This window comes from Eufriesea mexicana, unplaced genomic scaffold (genome assembly GCF_001483705.2).
Source record: "Eufriesea mexicana isolate 0111107269 unplaced genomic scaffold, ASM148370v2 scaffold620, whole genome shotgun sequence".
Lineage (NCBI taxonomy): Eukaryota > Metazoa > Arthropoda > Insecta > Hymenoptera > Apidae > Eufriesea > Eufriesea mexicana.
The window spans coordinates 288,992-315,185 of NW_016908778.1; the positions used below are offsets into that span (position 1 = coordinate 288,992).

General features: G+C 27.8%; 1 protein-coding gene across 1 annotated transcript in view; it reads left to right on the plus strand.

Moving 5' to 3' along the window:
- LOC108546183 (putative inorganic phosphate cotransporter) overlaps positions 1-26,194 on the plus strand; it is a 57,411-nt gene that overhangs the window by 24,568 nt on the left and 6,649 nt on the right. The window contains exons 3-4 of the mRNA XM_017898133.1: positions 11,589-11,889; positions 25,823-26,061. Coding sequence (XP_017753622.1) covers positions 11,589-11,889; positions 25,823-26,061 — 540 coding nt within the window. The remainder of the gene's footprint in view (positions 1-11,588; positions 11,890-25,822; positions 26,062-26,194) is intronic.

Below are 26,194 nucleotides of genomic sequence, written 5' to 3' on the forward strand. Positions count from 1 at the left end.
ACAGTGAATGCAATTTTTTGGTTTAACGTGCAATTAAGTGGGATTAAATGTGATTAAAAGCAGCTACTTTTCTTTACCAACGTATTTATCTCTTATGAAATGAAATCGTTTTTATCATAAAAACGTTTAAGAATAATGTCATACTATAATGGTTCAGTTATAATCATTTTGGTAAATAATGGTACCATTAAATAACTATGTGTTCTAATGCAAAGTTTTACATATTTTTATTGAAAGATTAGCAGCTATGAAATTATGCCAAATACATGTATTTATTGAAATAAAAGTGATTGTAAAATAAATTTAAAATTGTTTAAACGAGATCCAATCTTTTTATTTACGAATCAAGTGGTTCCTTTTGTCAGACTTGTTTAACAAATTTATGGAATCTATGGAATGATACATAATACATGTGTCATGAATGATAAGGGCAAGATAAGTATCGAAACGAAATATTTTGAACAATATTATCATCTTCGTAATAATCTACATAAATGCAATCGTATGTTGATACACCTTTTACAATATTATTAAATCATTCTAAATTATTTCAAATATCCAGAGTAAACAGCAAGAATCTAAACAGTACATAAGTACAGTGTACATTGAAAGGTTAGATTAGATAATGAGATAACATTCCAACGACTATGGCTAGATTGACTTATGATTTTTATCACAAAACGACGTCACAGATTTTAGATGGATGTTAAAAAAGAGGAATGAGCTTAGAGATTGTTAATAACAAATTCTAGATACCTATTATCAACGTTAAAGAGGGGGAAATATTCTGTAACATACATGTATAGTATTTTCTAACAAGGTGTTCTTAATAAAAATATTGAAATCTCATTATCAGTTATTATAAGAAAAATAAAATATTTATTTCATTACATTTATATTAATTCAAGATTGAAAGATAGGGTAACAAAAGTCGAAAACTTAAAATTAAAGTGGTAGTATAGTGGTAGTAGTATATACCTAAAATAAGATATATATATATATACCTAAATACTAAGATAATTGAAATTTGGTTCGAAAAATTCAATTTAATGATTGTTCGCTAGCAAATAAATCATGAGTAAGACGAAAAAATTTATTCGGTGATATTAGTAAACTTAATTCAGAATTGAAAGCGATAATTAAGTAACAATTATACTTGGAACAATACCATAGGGAAGGTAAAGAAAATTGTCACTCCTGCGTGAAATGATATGTACAATGTACATTGACATAGAGATTAAATTTGATTTAATGGTCATTTTATTATTTTAAAGAATCGATTCAAACATTTTTGAAATATATGAAATATATTTAACACCCGAAACTTTTTTCATAATTTGAAACTATAGCAAAAACGTATTATAAACAAATAAATAAAATACATAAGATATTAATGAATAGTTTTTAATCAATAAATAAAATTAGATTAAATTCCATTGAAGATGAAAGATTAGATTTTGTCTTTATAAATAGAGATTAGAATAGTATTTGAATTTTCTAATCAATATAAATTAGTTTATATTTACGATGTAATTTGCATGAAATATTTAAAACAGAATATTTTTGTCTTTTAAGAATATTGTGTTAAGAATTTGTATATTCGTTGTAACGTAAATATTACACTACACATGTTAATAGACCGATGTAATTTAGCAAATTTCGACCCTTAATAACTTCAAACTTAAACCGATATAAAACATACATGTATATGTGCCTTAATGCTTATTTGTAAAGAGTGAAAAGTAACACGATTATGTTTTCCAAATGTAGGAATCTATTTTAAAATACTGTATTTTTCAGATACATCGATATATAAAAATAGCTAATTCATAAACATGTATTTAGGAATTGCACTTTTCAAAATCATACAGTTCCATATATTTTTGACATATTTCTCATAACTGTATATTAATATGTATTTAATACATATTTACAACCGTTTATTTCGCAATTATTCGCTAATATTGTCTTCGATAATATCGAAATTTTTCAAATTATATTTTAATTCTTTTATTTATGTACCGTATAAATAGAAATGTACAGGATATTTTCAAATTGGTGAAACAAGTCAAAGGGAAGTGAATCCACATGAAAAAATAAATCGAAAATATGGAATAAAAATTCTTCGTACGAAATTTTTATGAAATTTTATTTTTCAATAAATCGATATTGAAGTTTCGTCGAGAACCCGTAGATTTGATTACATGGAGAAAAGGAAAAGATAACAAAATTTAGGAGATATATACAACAATTTTTAAATAGATAAAAAGGTTTCTAATTACGAAATAATTTTATTTCAACCCTTTGAGAGTGAATCTCGAGTGATTTTCAGGTATATGTGTCCATATGTATTTTCTTAGAATAAAAGATATAAAATAAGAATATTACAATACACATCCTATTTTTTAAAATATAATTATACAGTCACTAATAAAAGTTAAAGTCACGAAACAATAATTTACCAATTTTTGAATATCGTTTCATTTCTGAGATACGATAAAACAATAAAAATTACAAATAAAAGATATAAAATAAGAATATCACAATACATATCCTATTTTTTAAAATATAATTATACAGTCACTAATAAAAGTTAAGGTCACGAAACAATAATTTACCAATTTTTGAATATCGTTCCATTTCTGAGATACGATAAAACAATAATAATTACAAATAATATAAAAATTATAAATAAAAGATATAAAATAAGAATATTACAATACATATCCTACTTTTTAAAATATAATTATACAGTCACTAATAAAAGTTAAGGACACGAAACAATAATTTACCAATTTTTGAATATCGTTTCATTTCTGAGATACGATAAAACAATAAAAATTACAAATAAAATAAGAAGGTAATATTCTACGTGTACTAATAAATAAAAATTGTTTTTCGAATATCTTGGAGAAAATTTGTTTTTAATTGTAATTTACATATTTCAAAAGATGAAGAGTATACAAAAATTCGTAAATCATTATTTTGTCTGTTAACTTTTATCACTGAGTAAATATTGCATGAACATATAAGATATATTTTTTGTGCAATACTTATTATCATATACAGAATGACTTTGAACAATAGAAAGATTACACATTCTTCCGAAAGTTTTTAATTAATTCCGCTGACAAAGAGTTAATATTTGACCTTTATTATCTAATGCAATGAATCAAAATACGCGACAAACAGTAAGTAGATAGTACAATACAGTTTGTACAGCTTACTGCACGTTACTTCTTAAATTAAACATTCATCAGCACTTAAAATAACTAATACGACTCTTCCTTGAATTTTTAAAAACATCTTGTTTTATTGAATTTCTTTAAAAACACAGAATGAAACCAAACGAAATTTTCATACTCATCTCCATCTTTACTACTATTTGATTAAAGTAAGTTTTGACATTTGTAATATTTGATCATTGAGGAGTATAAGGGGAGATAAGTTTGATCCTTGTTTACAATTTGCAGCGTACAATCTAACAATACCAACCAGTGATTCAAGTTTATTTTACTCCTCGGGAGTTCATTAATTCGTAACATTTCACAGCAATAAATCGTTCGATATGTAGGGATGTGAAATAATTAGGTTCTTTCATAACCAATTTTTCGATTATTTTTATGCTAAGTAACCAACTAACAAATATTATAATGAGATCTTAAAATCCTAATAACAGGATATTAAAATCCCTTCGATTCATTTAATTGCGATAACATAAATAATAATTCATAATAAATTATATTCATTTACTTACAAATAATAAAATAAAATAAAATAAATAAATAAATAATGGTTAAAGGAAACGATACAAAATTTAAAAGTTTACTTTATAAAATTTATTTTGTTTGTGTGACATAGCAAGAAAGTAATTTGATTGAATATCAAATAGCAATAACCGCATATGGAATAGTAATAAATTTGATTAAATAAATGGTTAACCAGTTTAGAAAATGATTGCTCTGACATTCCTATCGATATGATTGGACCGTTAAATCAGTCTCAAGAAATGTTATCAAAAATAAACAATGTATATGGTTGCACTTAGAAGAAAAGAATTTATTGCTAAAATGCTATCGTCTGCAGATGGATTCCAGAAATTATTGACAGTTTAACAAGATAATTAATCATGATTCACTTCAAAAAATTGGTCGAAGTCATTAATGGCTGTAGTAATAAAAATTGGTCGAAGTAATTAATGGCTGTAGTAATAAAAATTGGTCGAAGTAATTAATGACTGTAATAATAAAAATTGGTCGAAGTAATTAATGACTGTAGCATGAAAGGCTGTGGTATAAGTATCCAAGATATTACATTGCTCAACTTATTGCATGACTTCAAAATAGCATGTGTCATTCTAAACGCAATGTTTCTTCCAATACACACCTCTGCTCTTGATCACCTATTTATAGACAGGATTATGCAATATTCGAAGCAGATTAATTCTTTGGGACAACTTGCATATGAGTCATTCACTATGCAAATCGATTAACTCCAATTTTTGAAAAATCTTAAATTTAAGTATCAAAGCACTTGGTATAGTCATAACTTTTTATATTTATAATAACTTTCTCTGATAATTAAGATTAACACCATTAAATGACAAAAATTTGTTGGCTACTGAATAATAAATAATTTATTTCAGAAGTCACTTTGATTAACTCCGTACTCTAATGTAAATCGTTGCAATAATGCAACTCAAATGCACTAGCAAGCCATGAATGATAACGGTGAATTTTTTAGTGCCGTCTTATCAGAATTTAAGTAAAATTTAGTAAAATTTAAATTTATTACTTTTTTCACTTGTCAAATCGATTAACTCTTCCAGTAACATAAAAATGGTAACATTACTAACGATTATCTTTTGGCTATTTTTTCTTATAAATTTTATATACCGTCAGATGAAAGTTACATTTGTATTTATGCATTCTACGATATTTATTTCGATTTAAATTATAAAGGGAATTTTAAAAAACAATATACATTATTTCATTGCATTTCTCCACTTTTTCTTTTATGGAGTTAATCAATTTGTACAGTGAACGGCTCATATATAGAAAACATGAACATAAAGGAGAACGAATTTCTAACATATAGAAGTTGTTCAATTAGAATCTTACCAAGAATATGTTATGAAGGTCTATGCTAATATGAAATAGAGATCTTAATTTCCAAATTGCAACACCATCATATCGCATAGGTAATCAAAGGAATGCAACACCATCATACCATGGATTATGAAAAATACCTACTTATCTTGGAACCAAATAACATTTTTAGAAATGAAATGAGAAGTGACTTTGAAATCTTCCCTACTGCCTAATTTGCTAGAAAATAATTGACACTATATGATATCCTACTTTGTAATAAATTAAAATAAACTCAAACTCTTGCAAAGAATTCCAATATTTTAAGGAAAAACCAGATATTGCTATTAAAAATTCTGAATATTCGTTCTTCTTATTAGTATTCGAATATACTGTATAATTTTATTTTAAATACGATTTATTTTTATTCGCCTTTTCCAGATTACGTATTTTAATTATCTCACCTACCTCGTAAATCGTATATTTTACAATCCAATTAACAAATAAACTAGAATTTTTTAAAATTGTGACATGCATTGCTTTTGCTTACACTAACAGATATATCATTATAATAAACAGCATTTTGCGTAATTTCTTTGTAAGTAATAACTTTGCAAGCTTGTTTATTTTGGAATTCCCAAAGCAAGGAATCATGTTCAATTATACCCGTTTTACTATATTCAACACGAGTCTTCATTCAATTTTCTTTATTCTTTCTTTTGATTATTTGTAGTAATTGGAAAATAACATTACGATGATAATTAGCAGAAGAAATGAGATCAAAACAAACATAACATACACGTTTATACATAACTGATTGTAAAATCTACACAAGAATCCATATAAATGCTATGTTCTTACCTGTAAGATATCTATAAAAGAGAAAATGATGGATAATTAAGAAAATGGACATATTTGTGAGTTTGGTTTTATACGTGTGAATGCGAATGAGGTTGAATAAATGCAACTCATTTGTGATGATATAAATATATGTGCGAGTGCAGTCTAGTATGAATGATGTTTGGAAAAATGTTTAGAAGAATGTTTAGAAGAATGAAGAATCGGGAAGTTCGTTCGAATATTAGAAGCGAAAGAAATATTTCGAATATTTTCTAGTATTATATTTACGAATGATTCTTTCTGATATGACTTAGCTCGTACAGTGTGACTGATTTTACTGTTATTTACTATCAGAGTATTTACATTTGGTTCTTCGTGTAATATTTCAGTGGGACCCACTCATAAAATCTTAAAAGCACATAATTACATTCGAAATACCGTACAGTACAAGGATTCGAAAAAGTAATTTTCTACGGCGTACGAATTTTACAATTGGTAACTTTAGTAACTTTTACAAAAAGAATTCTTTTAATCAACGAATCAAGATTCGACAATAATACGATACACGATAATAACATAATGTGTGAGTGTTAGTTTTAAATGTGTGAATGCGAATGAGGTTGAATAAGTGCAACTGATTCGCGATGATATAAATATAATATGTGCGAGTACAGTTTGGTATGAATGATGGTTGAAAAAATGTTTAGCAAAATGTGCCAGAATAAAACAGTTATGTGAGAATTGTCAAAGAGGAAACAAATTTTCTAGAAAGTATCAATCAATTTTTGTTTAAAATAATTTATTGCGAGTTGTTTTCGTTATTTAAATATTTTTATGTAAATATACTAATGTGTTAACTGTTAAAAAACGTAGAAAATATTGATGTCCATTTCTATCTGCGATATTATCTGTTAAATATGTAACCAACATTTTTATCTACCTTCATGCCGATTGCTGAGTATGATGGTAGACAAATCGTAAAATTCATCCGATTGCTGATACGATTACTCTACCATTTTTAATAACATCTATTCGAGATGTCGAATTGAAAGTTTGAATGTTGCATGAGCAAGAATCGTAGTTTCTTTATTGTTGCATATATATTTTTAAAATTCTATTTCGAATCTGATTTGATTGAAACTGGTCTGTAACGCTTCCGAAAGGCGTCCAATTTAAATAAAACTAAAAAGAAAGTTTTATTTTTAGAAAAATCGACATACTATGTTCGCAATCTAGGTATGGATTAGAATCAATGTCTTCCCAAGTCATATCGCCTGTTATGAAATACAGTACTCCTATACAAACCGCCGATTTTATCAGGAAACGTGTAGATCTCTCTCGAAAAATTTCGATAACGTAGAAAATGAATTTCCATTCATTTCAAATGGACTTTGTCGGATCTTTCGTGAGATATTACAGTAATATTTACGTAATTCTGCGACAAGGAACTCGATCTGCAATTGAGAAACTTGAAGAATGGAAATTTATGAAGAGAAATCTATGTCTTTTATAGCAAATTCTTAAAGTCGACATAGAGTCGTTTTCAAATGATTGATTATTTGCATCCTTCGTATGAACCACGATCGAGACGAATTTTTAAAATTGATATGTCACCGCTTTCTCTAAAACCACTATAAGTACCTGAGTTCAGGAAATTGCACGCTGAAGGAATACTGGTCTGGTTGGATATACTGTAACAGGTCCACTTTCTCTAACATAATCGCAGAGATAAGTTACATGAATTTCTGTTATTGGTTATACGTTGAATCTAGAAATGAAATTATGTTGCATCGTGTAAGGAAGAGAGCGAACAGGACATGTCCGGACCAAATGTACAGATAGAGCAGTATAGCATTAGCTATAATAGGTAAAGATGTATTAGCACAGTACACAATGGGTTAAGAAGGTATTAGCACACTATATTATGAGAAAATTCATTTAACTCTTTGGGGCACGCAGGCATTTTGGTGATGTCTACCTAGAAATCCAACGAAAGGCTTTCTTCCGCTGGAAGACAATGGGTATCAGTGAAAATTGGCCATAAGTATCTCCTAATTTTATGGTATTACCTTCCTTTTTTACTTTTTTACTTTACTAATGATGCCAAGATTTTGTCCTATTGACATCAAGTGGACTTAAATGCAACAGCAAGCAAAGCAATCTGGGCGTTTAAAGTGAACTCTTTGGGACACACTGGGATTAAAAGTGTCCCACCTTTTTGATGCACCGTAATGCATGGTGGGACATTTTTAGTCCCACCTCGAAATATTGCAATAGCTGCATGCGTATAGGTTCATATTTCGTCTTATTTACGTAAAGCAGTTGGTAATACCTGCAACAAATATTATAAATGTATTTGCTCGTGTTGGCGACATTCAACGTGCCAGTATAGGTTCATCAATTGTTGCAAGCGGAAGGTTTATTGCGACAATCTCTTTTTCCTGGTTTTATGTTTTTACATTACGCGATTCCTTTATTAGTAAAAATATACCAATTTTGTTTCATTTAAAATGAAATAAAATTTCTATGCAACATGGGTTTATTTTATTATCTGAAATCCTATGCCGCAAAGAGTTAACTAGAAAATTTTGATTTTAATGAAAGTTTGTGTACATGTGAAGTACAATAAGTTCTATCTATATGGAGCAATTTTTTGAAGGAAGTCAAATAGAAGCTTAAAGTGTGGTAATTTTTCAAATGAAATTGCAGCATTTATTAAAATGCGTAGGAAACGTTTAGTATTAATAATACAGTATACAGTATTATTAGTATCAATAATACGTATACAATATACAGATATAAAGGAATTTGCGTGTCCTTGTACCGTGTTTAAGACTGAGAGTTTCTAGAAAACAGAGGGTCCTTATAAACTAAAATTCGAAACATGGCCGCCCAATAGGGAAGGTCCACGAGACCTAAAAATCATTATTGACCTGCAAAATTGACCATCGTTGCAAGCATACGGTTTATTATAGCACAAAGTTTCGGTATTTTTTGCATACAAAATTTCATTGTATCTTGCACTATTACAAAATTATATTTACAAAAGTGAAAAGAACACTAAAAATTTAATTATTGACTTCATCTGCTTAGACTTGTATTATAGGAGAAAAAAGAATATTGCATGTATAATCTATTATAAAATATACACTCATAGATTTTCATTCCAATTAAAGAATTAAAGTCAAAATCTTCTGTTTGGGTGAATTTTCTTGTAATACAGTATGCCAATACCTTTTTCGCCCACTGTATACAAGATTGGTATTAACTATTTAATATATGTTAAGAAGAATGCCAACGTAACTTATCTTACTACTACAAAGGTAGATTGTCATTTAAATTAAAAAATTAAAACCAAAATCTTTAGTTTAGGTAAATTTTCCTGCAATACAGTATGACAATATCTTTTTTACCCATTCTATATAAGATTGGTATTAACTATTTAATATATGTTAAGTGAAGTGCCAACGTAATTTATCTTACTACTACAAAGGTAAATTTTCATTTAAATTACAAAATTAAAATCAGAATCTTCTATTTAGGTAAATTTTCTCGTAATACAGTATGCCGATACTTTTTTTTACCCCCTGTATACAAGATTGGTATTAGCTATTTAACATACGATAAGAAGAGTGCCGACGTAACTTATCTTACTACTACAGAAGTAAAATTTCAAGAACATCAAAGGCGACATCAGGTGAGGCGATCAAAATACTCCCCTTGCTTCTGAGACGTTCCGAGTGCAAACTTCTAAGCACCATACTTCTGATTAAAGCAACACGGCAAGGTCCCCAATAATTTTTCTATCTATCGACAGTTTCGAAAAGATATGGTAGATGTCGCCTATCGTCAGAATCGTCTGCAGTTTGCAACTGTAGGTATTTAGCGACAAGCAATGAAGTTGGAATTGATAATTAATCAATCATTTTTTTATTTTACTACTTGATATTAAATATTTATTGTATATGAGTATTGACGACATGAACTGTGTCATTTCAGCATCAATCGGAATTGTCACTAGTCTTTGTGATTAAACAATTTTTGTTTTACTATACAAAGTGCAACCAATTATTTGCATTAAGTAATGTTAACATGCCAATTTTGAAATTCTATAATTTAATAATAATTTCTGCAAAAAAAATACAATTAGCGTTTCAAAAATATTTCGATGTCGATTGTAAAAAATGTCTAATGAAAAATATAGTTTCTTGTTATTTTAAAATTTAAGTATAATCTTTATGGCGTTTTCTACAGTCATGGTTTCCAGGTAAAAGGATTGTTGTTATGTATAAATTAATGTGGAAAATACTAATACTATATAGTTGTATTTTATTGTTATAATATTATTGTATTGCACTATTATATCAGAGGTCAGCAGTGAGACTAGTTTTAAAAAGTGATACATGTCACTCAAATATTAGAAACGATAATGATGTACATATATAACAAAAAGGAACTCTTGAAATTATGTGATTAAAAGTAGAAAATAATGCAACGATATGTATCGTATTTACGATACATCTATTATAAATATGTAGCTTCGCTGAATCATAAAAATATTACATAAGTAACGTATAGTATTAAAATAAAAGGCACCACTAATTAAAGAATAGGAAGTTTCTATATAACGTTGATTCGACTTTGATTGCCTATGACAGCTTAAGACGACTTTTAACTTAACTCACTAGCGCCACCACGGCCCGCATCTCCTAATAAATGTCATATACATATCGTATATATTGTTGAAATATTTTTACTGATATAATCTTTTTTTTACTGATATAATCTTTTAATTTTACTGATATAATCTTGTCATTTTCTCTATACTGTACTTTAACGTACACGTTTTAGTTGTTGAACATAGTTAATTCTAGCGTTCGAATACTTTCATATATGAGTATAGGTGTTCGTGAAGCATTCTTAAATACCTTGCATTCTGCAAAATATTGAAACGTCGAATAATCTTTCAGTGTTCAATTACATATATACACAATTAAAATGAGGTAATAATTTATTATTTATAAAATTAAATCATTTCGTCATAAGTCAGCTATTAGGGGTGAGTCTTTTTCAGTGAGGAAATTGCCGATTTCCTTACATGTATTCGTTTCAATTTCCTCGTAAATTAGGATCATGCAAAAACAAAAATGAGCGAATGTTTATATTTGTGAGGATATTGAGCCGTGCACGAACCATTAAATCATTCTGCTTATTTTATCTAAATTTTTAAATATTAACTCTTTGCTTTAGATAACCCTTATAACCCTTAGTTCTCGATTATTTCTAAAGAGTTTTAAAGATTTATAGTAGTCAATAGTCAATATAGTACTATTATTTATAGAAGTGGTTTTAAAAATTTATAGTAGTCAAAATTTTAAAGATTTATAGTAGGCAAGTTTCAAATAACGTAGCAATATGGAATATTGGAAGAAAATAGTCCTATGCGTCAACTTATACACGATTTCTTCCTATTTGTTCCTATTATTGCCAAAAATATCATTGACCTCAAATAGCAGAAAAGTTTCTAGTTGCTATTTGATTGTAACGAAAGATTGCTTTGAATATAAAGAGTTAAATAAATAATATTAATTTGTATAAAAAGAAAATTTGTTGCTAATTGCTAAATTCCTTATTTACTAACTATGGTTCTTTTCATTACAGGAATTCTCATGGGATGATTCTACTAAAGACGTAATTCAAAGTTCTTTCTTTTGGGGATACGTGTGCACGCAAATTATTGGCAGCATAGTGGCACAACGTTGGGGAGCTCATAAACTTTTCTCGTTGGCGCAATTCATGTGTGGCTTTGTAACACTCTTAATTCCACTACTTGCTCAATACTGTGGATGGGAAGCGGTCTGTGTTACTAGAGTAATCGCCGGTTTATTTCAAGGCACGGTTCTTCCGTGTATTCACACGTTACTCTCGAAATGGGTACCTATAGAAGAAAGAGGGACGATGTGTGAGTATTGACTAAAAACTATTTCAAATAATTAGATATTAATCAATGCGAATCAAGTCACTTATTATCTTATTATCTTATTTTCCCTTATACTGTTAAATCATTCAGCTGTGTTTCTTTTTCTCGTTTACACGGTATGTAATAATTAATGTACATAAGTTGCTAAATTATTTATGTTATTCGAGTAACGTATATAGTCAATTTCCTTTATATTTGTATAAAAAATAGAGAATTATTTAGTTTATTATTTTATTCATTATTTATTTTATTATTAATTTTACTATACTATTTCTGAATAACTTCCTCTAGTATATAGTTTTTTAAATTACTAAATGTTAATCTTCATTCCTTTACTATTATTTCCATATATAAATTTAATTGCTGAACGAAGCTTATTATACTGAAAATTCTCTTTTGATCTTCCTCGATCCCTTTGTTGATAATTGCATCGTAATTTCTTAGTTCTGCGATGGCTATCAGTCGCCTAATAGTTCGTGCACTGTTATGATACTCGATAAATTTTTACTTGTGATCATACATTTCAATAGCATAGGTAGATACATAAAAATTTCACAAAAGGAAACATTTCTTTCATCCATCGTACTTGATAAATACAACAAAGTTCCGATTATCCGGTACCTGGTCATACGGAATGTCCAATTAATTGGCATATTTTCCTTTAGTCAACTGTTACGAACTACATTTTACAAAAACAATGAAATCATAGTTGTACGCATTCAACAGTGACACGAATAATAAAAGGTTAACAAAGCGAAGGGTTCATCAACTGTTTGGGTCCGATATATGCTAAACATCTACTCCTAATCCCTAACTTTAATCCTTTCGCTACTACGGGTGACTATAGTCACCGGCTACGAGACGCCATCTATACATGACGAGTGACTATAGTCACCGGCTACGAGACGCCATCTATACATGACGAGTGACTATAGTCATCGGCCACAACAATTGAGTCAAAAATTAAAGCAAGTGTAGTACCGTTCCTAGTTCTCTTCGCAAAGAATTGCAAACGCTATTGTGATGATCGGTTTTCCTTTTTTTCTTCTTTCGTTTTCTTCAAAAGATTTGGTCCCGAATCCTAAAGACTGCGCATGCGTAATATTTCTAGCTTTGTCACGGCGCTTTGTTCTATGGTAGGGACTCCGCGGCAAGGTGGACTTAAAAGAGTGCATTGCATTCTATAATTCCGTCATTTGTCTTAATCGTGCACAGGTTACATTCTAAATGCAAATATTTAACTGTATATTTAGTTGCATTTTATATTATATTCTTCGTTTATATTATTTTAATTATTTGGTATATTTGATTATCCAACACGTGCCTCAGGCACGTGTACACTGGATAATTGGAATTTTGTTGTACTAACAAAAGAAAATTTTACTTTACCTTATTGCATTCATATTTAAAAGTAAATTTTAATTATTTAAATTTAATTATAGCAATATTTAAAAGTAAATTTTATACTCCGGGTACTAATTTCGATAATTAATCCATGTTTCAAAAATCGAATATAGGATGTCCAAGTTTTTAAATGCTTCTTTTCATAAAATTTGGATGAAGATTAACAGTGTTATGATAGATTGAACATCGAGCGAATTTTAAAATAGTTTTGTCTTGCTCTTCGGTGCAACACCTCACTATACACTGTTGGAGTGCTACTGAAAATGGGTGAGAAGTGTTGAACTAGGATTAGACTTTTGATTGGCTGCCCGGTGTATTCCTCGTGGCCACAAAATTCCTATAAATATTCAGCCAGTTAAAATCCGAAGGTTAGCCAACGGTTAAAAATCAGCCTGTCGAAATCTAAAATCATAGTCAGCAGTTAAGAACCTTAGAGAATCTTAAATATTACTACGAAATATTGAAGATAAATATTTAAGTCAAATTAATAACCGAATTAAATTAATATTTAAACCAAATTAATAAATATTTACCACGTGGCATATTGCCACGAAATTAGGAAAACCATGCAACTGTCAGAACTATGCAGCAAGAACAACGAAATCATCGATTCATCTAAATAAACAATTCAATGCAAACAGTAGCCGACAAGCAGTGTTTGTTTATCAAGAGACTTAATCGCGCTCGAGCTGTAACAACCTAACCTAACCTTAACCTAAAAAAATGCGAGACGATAGACGCAACATTCCATAGAGTATAGAGCTTAATATCTGGCTTTATGTCACGTTTCAATGCAGAAAGAAAATACATATATTTTATACAATTCGTGATTAATCATGCTTCATCATTCTGGTGATAGTTCAGTGTATTCATTAATTTTCCTTCGTTTATACCTATCAATTATACTTTATATAGTGGGTCGAAGTCTAATCTATAACAATTTATAATTCACGATATTCTGATATAGTTTCATATGAGTTATATGTAAAAATAAGTAATGATTTTCTTTGTCTTATTTTACATTTCCATTTCAATTTTTGGTATATAAATATAGTTTAATTTTAAACGAAAATAAAATTAGAACATTGCTGAAGCTAGTAATGCTACCAAACAAGCGAAGGATCATATAGTATTTGTGCCATAAATTTATTTTTAAATAATCTGTATATTTCTATTAATCTTTCAATTGTTTTTATTAATCCTGCAAGTTATATAAGCACTGGATTTTTTAAATAAAAGATTCATTTTAAAGATCTCTGAAAATATATCTGAACTTATTATTTTATGAGAAATAATTAACGCATGTTCATTTTACAAATTGTGGCTTAAATTTGATTGATGTACAAATATTTTCTATGCTTAATGTACATAAGAAACGAAAAAAGGTAAATAAATATTTTGATACTTAAGAAGATAGTAGCAATCCATCATTTTGCGTTGATAATAGTAGTGCTAACGTTCACCGTCTGTGGCGTTGTTTCTTCTGACTACTGCGCATGCGCGGTACGTGTACATGCTTACGTTATCGTTGGTTTCCATAATTCCATGTTTAATTTATTAAAACTGAATTTAACAAATTTGATCAAATGTGCATTCTTAAACGTTTAGTTAAACATCTTTTTCGATATTATCGCTTTCGCTACTCGAATTTATGACTTTATGTATAACATATGCATGCTCGTATAATTAATCCTTCGATATCTGCCTTGGTCTTATTCTTTAATCTTCTTTATTTTCTTTTTTTATAACCTACTTAATATTCTTTTGAAATTCGTACATATAATTTATTTCGTTTACCACAATGAGTCATTTAATTTAATAGATTAAACGATCAATTGTAATACCTTTAATTGTAATAATATTAATAACATCGATAAATGGCTCCAAATACAATTATAAAATTTATTTTTCAAAATAGCTATAATAATAATAATTGAAATATAGTGAATGAATAAACAACGAATTTTATGAAAAAATTCCGTCAATTTTAAATTTATAACCTATAATAATTTCTTTCAAAAGTTCAGCATGTAATTATGATGTATAATTCCTGCAATTATCACGTTATTTGGAGCAGCATGTGCATGCTATATTTACTTATCTTTATATCTCTGTGGAAAACTTCATAAATCACTATGACGACCCATTTAATCCACAAAACGAATACCATTCTGATCTGTATTACATTGTATTTAAAGAACTCATCGATAAATTGAAATCATATTATTGTCGAAATAATATCCACTACCAAATCTGCAAGGAATTGAGTTATATTCTATGTACATATACACAGTACATATATAACTAACTTCTCGATTTAAAACATGTTCCCAAATCAAAGAAGTATTAATTGTATTACAATTAACATTCAAATTATTGACCTATGATACATATAAAATTGGTGAATGTACAGTTTAATGATTTCCCACAAATTTGCGTACTTCAATTCGATTTTTCTTTGACCTATCATATTTTATCATTAAAATGAGCAACTTTTCATTCGTATGATTATGTTCTCTTCTTTAAAAGAATACCAAAAACGACTGAATAACTAATAAATATATTTCAATCTTCTCTCAACTGTAATCCTCTCAACTATAGTCCATACTTGATGATGATTAATCAAAGATTGTTTCTTTCGGTTATTTTTAGTGTCGCACAAGTGTAAATTAAGGAAGGATTTTAATATTTTATTTTATACTTTATATCAGTATATCTGTGTTCCTCTTCTTAATCCTTCATCCGACATTTCATCGATAACCAGGTAAACCACTTCATTTAAATCGATAGGAGACACTTTCGCAAATGCTATTTTCATCGTGAAGATAATTTATAAAATTCAACTTCTTTCCACTTGTGGTGCCACTTCAAACCATCACTTTGTTATATTTATTTCTTCGATTTATCTATTGTTTCCAAACAAACAACATATGTATGTTATATAATGTGAAATTAACATAATATTCTTCAACTTCACATGGAAATAGTCTAATCCATTTATATTTAAGCGTTTTTGTTATAAGCGATTCTATAAAATTGGTTAAATTTGATTGAAAATATATTCGTGCAAACATCTTGAAAATAATAAGGTAATGCTTTAGTTCGGTGATTCTCAACCTATAATATACATATTGCTAATAGTGGATTGAATATTATAAAATTATTAAAATAAAATTATACCAAATGTTAAAATTACGTATAACCCGATATGCTACAGCAAATATACACGATAAAGTAATATGTGACTTGGTCACATTTTCATTGGGTGGTATGTGAGAAGAAAGGTTGAGAATCGCTACTCTAGTTTATTTCTAATATAATATAATTAAAATTAATCAAATAAAAATTATAGTTAATAATATAATAATATTGTATTTTTCTATTTGAGTTATAATCTAATGACAGAACGTTACGTTTAAAATCATTGGCCATAAAATTCGCTAATTCATAAATTTTAAGATTGGAACACTGGTAAAAATAGGAATAAAAATAAACGGTTATTCACGTAGATGACTACTGGACCATATTTGATCCGTACGATTACATTAGAGCAGAGATTTTTATAAATTTCCTTTTCCCTGTCTCACAGTACATATAAATTTTCAATTACAGTCAAATCTCCTATAATGCGATTAATTCGTACCGTGTTATATGGAAATCGTATTATAAGAAAATCAGAATTAAATGAAATCAGGAAATGCATTGTATGTAAACCACATTTTGATAAACATAGTAATAAGGCAAATCAAATTAATTTATACTGTGTTATATAGGAACCGCGTTATAAGAAACTCAGAAATAATACAAAGTGAACGAATTCGTATCGCGTTATATGGAATTTCAGAAATAAATAAATTGTGCATAAATCAGACCTATATAAAAATTGCATTCTCAAAGTTGCGATTGATATAGTCAATAAATAAAATTTTATAATAGAAATGGCAATGAATATATAGATTTTTACATATTTGAATTTAGGTTTATCGAATATAATACATAGTCCATATAATAAAATTATAAACCAAAGAAATTGTTTCCAACAAGAAAACTTAATTTGATACATATTAGTGAGGCATTTTAATTTAAAATAGGATTCTAATATGTTAAAATTAAATGGTTTATTACTTTGTTTTATATAATTATTTTTTGGGCACCTATCAAAACCCTTATTAAAATCTTTTCTATCATAAGTTCTCTTATCCATCGATGTTATTCCATATTTCTCCTTATTTATATTTATTTCTGAAACAAATGTTTTATTCTCAAATACTCTTATGAAACAGCTTCAGTTTGATCAGAATTCAGACATTCTTATCATGGAGTTCATACATCAAGGATACCACAATTATATTGTTTCATTATTCACCATCACTGTCAAATATTTGCAGTCTAACTCTTTTTTTTTTCTAATTGGCCGAAAATCCTCCTCACTTTGCAAATTTTCTTATACGAAAAACGTGTTATAAGGAAATCGTGTTATAGGAGAACTGTTGCAATTTTCACTCCGCGTTATATGGAAATCACGTTCTAAAAACACCGCGTTATAGGAGACAGACTATACTAAAATTCTATGGTACATCAAAAAATATATTACAATGTATACTAATGTAACTAGAAAATAGGTATACTTTTGACTGTTTTAAAAATAGCAACAATGACAATAATAATAGTACTTATCAAACTTCTCTTTTATTTTTCCATTTGACAATCTATAGGAGAAGATATTGGTATCTCCGAGTGAATAATAAGATATTACACTTTACAAAAATTCTCACGCCACGTGTAAAATTTCTTACTTATTATCAGACGATCATTTCGTACTTTCCAATCAGAAATATACATTTTCGTCTTCTCCAGAGAGTAACTCGTTTAACCCTTTACGCTCGAGAGGCGCCTTTCAATCGTGATTTGATGAAATTTCGAAGCTCGATATTCATTAACCCTTTGGACTCGAAGATTTCTTCGTTGCGAAGATGCAATTCGAAGCTCTTCTCAGATTTTTATAATCTCACTGATACTCTTTATGCTAAAATTAAAAAAAGAAAATCGTGAATTTGCGTGAGAAACGAACGAATAGAATAATTTTGTTTCGATGTTCTTAATATAATTACCATCATTCATTATTTAAGTTATAGCATTAAAACGAACGGTGACTAAGAATCACCTCTCGAATGCAAAGGGTTAATATGTCAAATTTCAAATAACGTAACGGTGTGCGAGGTATCGAAATCAAATAATTCTACGTGTTAATTATCATACTATTCCTTATTCACTGCTCAGGAAAATATCGTCAGCTTTGTAACAGAAAATCTTTGAACTCCTATTCTTCTTTAGCCAAAAAATCGTCGAGTGCAAAGGGTTAACATTTTCAATACGAAGTAACGAGGCAAGATCTATCGTCGCTCGTTTCAAGTAAAAATAATATAAATTTCTCATATTTATCGATTTAAACGTGAATAGGAGGACTGGGTATTATCTTTGTATCGCATATGTATGTATACAAATAAACTGAAAATATTATACACTAGTCTCGCTGCTGAGATCTTTTTATAACTCGGATAAATCATAACTTCGCTACTAATAGGTCTTGGGTTATCTGCATCGGTTATGTATGTAGATTTACAATTGGAAACAAACATATTATTCTTTTGTAATAATTTCCGCAAATTTATTAACACGATACTTACGCGTGAACATGTTTGCAGTTAGAAAATTCAAACGATATTTAAATTTTATAGACATTGGCATAAGAGTACGAACAATATTCAGTATCGTTATAAGCTGATTGCTTCCATAGTTTGCATATGTGGCTCAATCAGCAATTATGAAATCAGTCGAATAAGAAAGTAGAAATATTCCAGTTTCTATAATGGTAACATACCTGAGAAATAAAGAATTTCAGTTAATAGATATTATACACTGTCGATTTGGAATTCCTTTCATTATTAGTTATTGCTAACACCGATTACGAAACATTGAACTTTAACATACGAAATACAGGTTATTTACTTGTATCAGAAATTTTTGAAAATATCTCGGAAATTAAGTCCGAGCGACAATCATTGTTAAAGTAAAAATTGTTTAAAATTTTGTCCTCTCTAAATCATTCTTCAAAATCAATGACATCGATTTACATTAATTTTTCAGATTTTTCAAATATTATATTTTTCACAAAAAGATAATAAAAGCATTCTACTTTTTCAAACTCTCCCAACCTATATTTCATTTCGATGCTAAAATACAGAATTTTTTGAAAAAATCGAAAGGAAATAAACAGGTTTTGGACAAAGTTATTGAAATAAACTTTTATCGAATTACACATTAGGTCACTCTGTTATTTTTAGAGATACGGAAAAATTTTATTTATGTAAATTGTATAGCATGAAGATAACATTGCAGTATTAATAAATTTTAAAAATAATAAAATTTTTAAACTAATAAAATTTTTAAAATAAAATTTTTAAAATAATAAAATTTTTTTAAATAATAAGATTTTTAGAAATTTTGGTCACTTGTATTCTCTCTTTGTTTAAACTTTTCTCCTCGATATAATTGCGGATATTTAGACGATTTCAGTGACCTCTTATACACAGGCACTCAAAGATAAATGTAAGTGGAGTAAAGCATTGAATTTTATGTTATACTAGATACTGAAAATGATATTTATATCATCATAACTTTTGAACTATCGGATTTATGAAAGTCATTTACAGACTTGTTATCATTCATGGTAATATTGCAGTATTTACAGCAATAAGTCCTTGATTCATACGTATAACACTTTCTCTGTATTAACTGCTATTCATAGTTATACATAAATATTTGTAACACAAGACAAAATATGGAAACAGTAAGAAGCGTAAATATTAAAATATGATAAGAAACGCGAAAAATAAAAAGATAGTGAGAAATTTGGATAATAAAAAATGATGAAAAATATAAATCATAGAAACTGCTAAAGAATCTAAATGAAATATAAATATAACATCAAAAATAATTCAACAATTTCAATATTGTATCAAATATTGCAAATTATTATATCACCTTCAGCATCTCTTATGGTATAAAGCTTGCTATTCTATTGTTTTATTTATTATCGAATAGGCCTATATCAGAGATCGTTAAAATCGATAAAATATTCGCTATTTTACTAAGAGTAAAAATATACGACATACGATACAAATTTTTTTAAAATTTCTAGAAGACCTTTATCTTAAAAAGATTATTACAGACATATCATTCTCATCTCCAAACCAAATAAAGTTCTTTCATATTTCTAAAAATAACCTTATATAGCAATAAAATTAAATAATAAGCGTAGAATTCTAACTAAATATTATAATTGAAATTGAAATTAAATACGATCACCGTAGTTCTGGAAATTATTTTCAAAATTCAATTTTTGCGAAACGGATGATAAAACCGAATTATTGTCATCTCCAAATCAAATAAAGTTCTTCCATATCTCTAAAACAACCTTATATAGGCATAAAATTAAGTAATAAGCATAGAATATTAACTAAATATTAGAATTGAAATTAAAATGAGATACGACCATCGTAGTCTCGGAAATTATTTTCAAAATTTAATTGTTACGAAACGGATGATAAAATTAGTACAGACATGTCATTGTCATCTTTAAACCAAATAAAATTCTTTCATATTTCTAAAAATAACCTTATATGGCAATAAAATTAAATAACAAGCACAGAATTTTAACTAAATATTATAATTGAAATTAAAATGAAATATGACCATTGTAGTCTCGGAAATTATTTTCAAAATTTAATTTTTGCTAAACGGGTGATAAAACCGAATTATTACAGACATATCAGTGTCATCTCCAAACCAAATAAAGTTCTTCCATATTTCTAAAAATAACCTTATATAGCAATAAAACTAAACAATAAGCATGGAATTTTAACTAAATATTATAATTGAAATTAAAATAAAATACGACCATCATAGTTCTGGAAATTATTTTCAAAATTTAATTTTTGCGAAACAGATGATAAAACCGAAATATCGAATAGGAAGTAATTCTAAATAAAATAGTAAAAATAGTAAATATAAGAAAAATCGAATCAAATGCTTTCGTATTTAACTTGGCTTAAATCTCGTTATAACTTACTACTTCTCTTGTACATATGTACATATCACTAGTTTCGTTACAAATTGTATATAATTATTTCGTTACAATTTAAATTAAACAATTAAACAATTTAACCATATAATAAAATTATAAACCAAAGAAATTGTTTCCAACAAGAAAACTTAATTTGATACATATTAGTGAGGCATTTTAATTTAAAATAGGATTCTAATATGTTAAAATTAAATGGTTTATTACTTTGTTTTATATAATTATTTTTTGGGCACCTATCAAAACCCTTATTAAAATCTTTTCTATCATAAGTTCTCTTATCCATCGATGTTATTCCATATTTCTCCTTATTTATATTTATTTCTGAAACAAATGTTTTATTCTCAAATACTCTTATGAAACAGCTTCAGTTTGATCAGAATTCAGACATTCTTATCATGGAGTTCATACATCAAGGATACCACAATTATATTGTTTCATTATTCACCATCACTGTCAAATATTTGCAGTCTAACTCTTTTTTTTTTCTAATTGGCCGAAAATCCTCCTCACTTTGCAAATTTTCTTATACGAAAAACGTGTTATAAGGAAATCGTGTTATAGGAGAACTGTTGCAATTTTCACTCCGCGTTATATGGAAATCACGTTCTAAAAACACCGCGTTATAGGAGACAGACTATACTAAAATTCTATGGTACATCAAAAAATATATTACAATGTATACTAATGTAACTAGAAAATAGGTATACTTTTGACTGTTTTAAAAATAGCAACAATGACAATAATAATAGTACTTATCAAACTTCTCTTTTATTTTTCCATTTGACAATCTATAGGAGAAGATATTGGTATCTCCGAGTGAATAATAAGATATTACACTTTACAAAAATTCTCACGCCACGTGTAAAATTTCTTACTTATTATCAGACGATCATTTCGTACTTTCCAATCAGAAATATACATTTTCGTCTTCTCCAGAGAGTAACTCGTTTAACCCTTTACGCTCGAGAGGCGCCTTTCAATCGTGATTTGATGAAATTTCGAAGCTCGATATTCATTAACCCTTTGGACTCGAAGATTTCTTCGTTGCGAAGATGCAATTCGAAGCTCTTCTCAGATTTTTATAAGCTCACTGATACTCTTTATGCTAAAATTAAAAAAAGAAAATCGTGAATTTGCGTGAGAAACGAACGAATAGAATAATTTTGTTTCGATGTTCTTAATATAATTACCATCATTCATTATTTAAGTTATAGCATTAAAACGAACGGTGACTAAGAATCACCTCTCGAATGCAAAGGGTTAATATGTCAAATTTCAAATAACGTAACGGTGTGCGAGGTATCGAAATCAAATAATTCTACGTGTTAATTATCATACTATTCCTTATTCACTGCTCAGGAAAATATCGTCAGCTTTGTAACAGAAAATCTTTGAACTCCTATTCTTCTTTAGCCAAAAAATCGTCGAGTGCAAAGGGTTAACATTTTCAATACGAAGTAACGAGGCAAGATCTATCGTCGCTCGTTTCAAGTAAAAATAATATAAATTTCTCATATTTATCGATTTAAACGTGAATAGGAGGACTGGGTATTATCTTTGTATCGCATATGTATGTATACAAATAAACTGAAAATATTATACACTAGTCTCGCTGCTGAGATCTTTTTATAACTCGGATAAATCATAACTTCGCTACTAATAGGTCTTGGGTTATCTGCATCGGTTATGTATGTAGATTTACAATTGGAAACAAACATATTATTCTTTTGTAATAATTTCCGCAAATTTATTAACACGATACTTACGCGTGAACATGTTTGCAGTTAGAAAATTCAAACGATATTTAAATTTTATAGACATTGGCATAAGAGTACGAACAACATTCAGTATCGTTATAAGCTGATTGCTTCCATAGTTTGCATATGTGGCTCAATCAGCAATTATGAAATCAGTCGAATAAGAAAGTAGAAATATTCCAGTTTCTATAATGGTAACATACCTGAGAAATAAAGAATTTCAGTTAATAGATATTATACACTGTCGATTTGGAATTCCTTTCATTATTAGTTATTGCTAACACCGATTACGAAACATTGAACTTTAACATACGAAATACAGGTTATTTACTTGTATCAGAAATTTTTGAAAATATCTCGGAAATTAAGTCCGAGCGACAATCATTGTTAAAGTAAAAATTGTTTAAAATTTTGTCCTCTCTAAATCATTCTTCAAAATCAATGACATCGATTTACATTAATTTTTCAGATTTTTCAAATATTATATTTTTCACAAAAAGATAATAAAAGCATTCTACATTTTCAAACTCTCCCAACCTATATTTCATTTCGATGCTAAAATACAGAATTTTTTGAAAAAATCGAAAGGAAATAAACAGGTTTTGGACAAAGTTATTGAAATAAACTTTTATCGAATTACACATTAGGTCACTCTGTTATTTTTAGAGATACGGAAAAATTTTATTTATGTAAATTGTATAGCATGAAGATAACATTGCAGTATTAATAAATTTTAAAAATAATAAAATTTTTAAACTAATAAAATTTTTAAAATAAAATTTTTAAAATAATAAAATTTTTTTAAATAATAAGATTTTTAGAAATTTTGGTCACTTGTATTCTCTCTTTGTTTAAACTTTTCTCCTCGATATAATTGCGGATATTTAGACGATTTCAGTGACCTCTTATACACAGGCACTCAAAGATAAATGTAAGTGGAGTAAAGCATTGAATTTTATGTTATACTAGATACTGAAAATGATATTTATATCATCATAACTTTTGAACTATCGGATTTATGAAAGTCATTTACAGACTTGTTATCATTCATGGTAATATTGCAGTATTTACAGCAATAAGTCCTTGATTCATACGTATAACACTTTCTCTGTATTAACTGCTATTCATAGTTATACATAAATATTTGTAACACAAGACAAAATATGGAAACAGTAAGAAGCGTAAATATTAAAATATGATAAGAAACGCGAAAAATAAAAAGATAGTGAGAAATTTGGATAATAAAAAATGATGAAAAATATAAATCATAGAAACTGCTAAAGAATCTAAATGAAATATAAATATAACATCAAAAATAATTCAACAATTTCAATATTGTATCAAATATTGCAAATTATTATATCACCTTCAGCATCTCTTATGGTATAAAGCTTGCTATTCTATTGTTTTATTTATTATCGAATAGGCCTATATCAGAGATCGTTAAAATCGATAAAATATTCGCTATTTTACTAAGAGTAAAAATATACGACATACGATACAAATTTTTTTAAAATTTCTAGAAGACCTTTATCTTAAAAAGATTATTACAGACATATCATTCTCATCTCCAAACCAAATAAAGTTCTTTCATATTTCTAAAAATAACCTTATATAGCAATAAAATTAAATAATAAGCGTAGAATTCTAACTAAATATTATAATTGAAATTGAAATTAAATACGATCACCGTAGTTCTGGAAATTATTTTCAAAATTCAATTTTTGCGAAACGGATGATAAAACCGAATTATTGTCATCTCCAAATCAAATAAAGTTCTTCCATATCTCTAAAACAACCTTATATAGGCATAAAATTAAGTAATAAGCATAGAATATTAACTAAATATTAGAATTGAAATTAAAATGAGATACGACCATCGTAGTCTCGGAAATTATTTTCAAAATTTAATTGTTACGAAACGGATGATAAAATTAGTACAGACATGTCATTGTCATCTTTAAACCAAATAAAATTCTTTCATATTTCTAAAAATAACCTTATATGGCAATAAAATTAAATAACAAGCACAGAATTTTAACTAAATATTATAATTGAAATTAAAATGAAATATGACCATTGTAGTCTCGGAAATTATTTTCAAAATTTAATTTTTGCTAAACGGGTGATAAAACCGAATTATTACAGACATATCAGTGTCATCTCCAAACCAAATAAAGTTCTTCCATATTTCTAAAAATAACCTTATATAGCAATAAAACTAAACAATAAGCATGGAATTTTAACTAAATATTATAATTGAAATTAAAATAAAATACGACCATCATAGTTCTGGAAATTATTTTCAAAATTTAATTTTTGCGAAACAGATGATAAAACCGAAATATCGAATAGGAAGTAATTCTAAATAAAATAGTAAAAATAGTAAATATAAGAAAAATCGAATCAAATGCTTTCGTATTTAACTTGGCTTAAATCTCGTTATAACTTACTACTTCTCTTGTACATATGTACATATCACTAGTTTCGTTACAAATTGTATATAATTATTTCGTTACAATTTAAATTAAACAATTAAACAATTTAAATTATTTTGTGCTGGTAATTAAGGAAGATATTTCATGTCTTTGTTACATGTAAAATACAGCGACCTTTGTTTATGCCGGAGGCTGGATCGGGAACGTTATTTGTTTATTAAGTACGGGTCTACTGCCAGCTTCTTCCTTGGGGTGGCCTAGCTGCTTCTACATTTGGGGTGCTATAACCGTAACTTCCAGCATGTTGTTTTTCACTGTTGGTAAAGAATCACCAGCTGAACATCCACATATAGCACAAGATGAAAAAGAATACATTGAAGGCAGTCTCGGAATAATAGAAACAGATCAGGTAACATTATCGTGGTTTATTTTATTTTATATGGCTAATCTTCTGCTCAAATTATCATAATTTTACATTTTAGTTAATATGTACTTAAAAAAAGATATAAATTATTTTTATATTTAAAAATTATAGATATAAA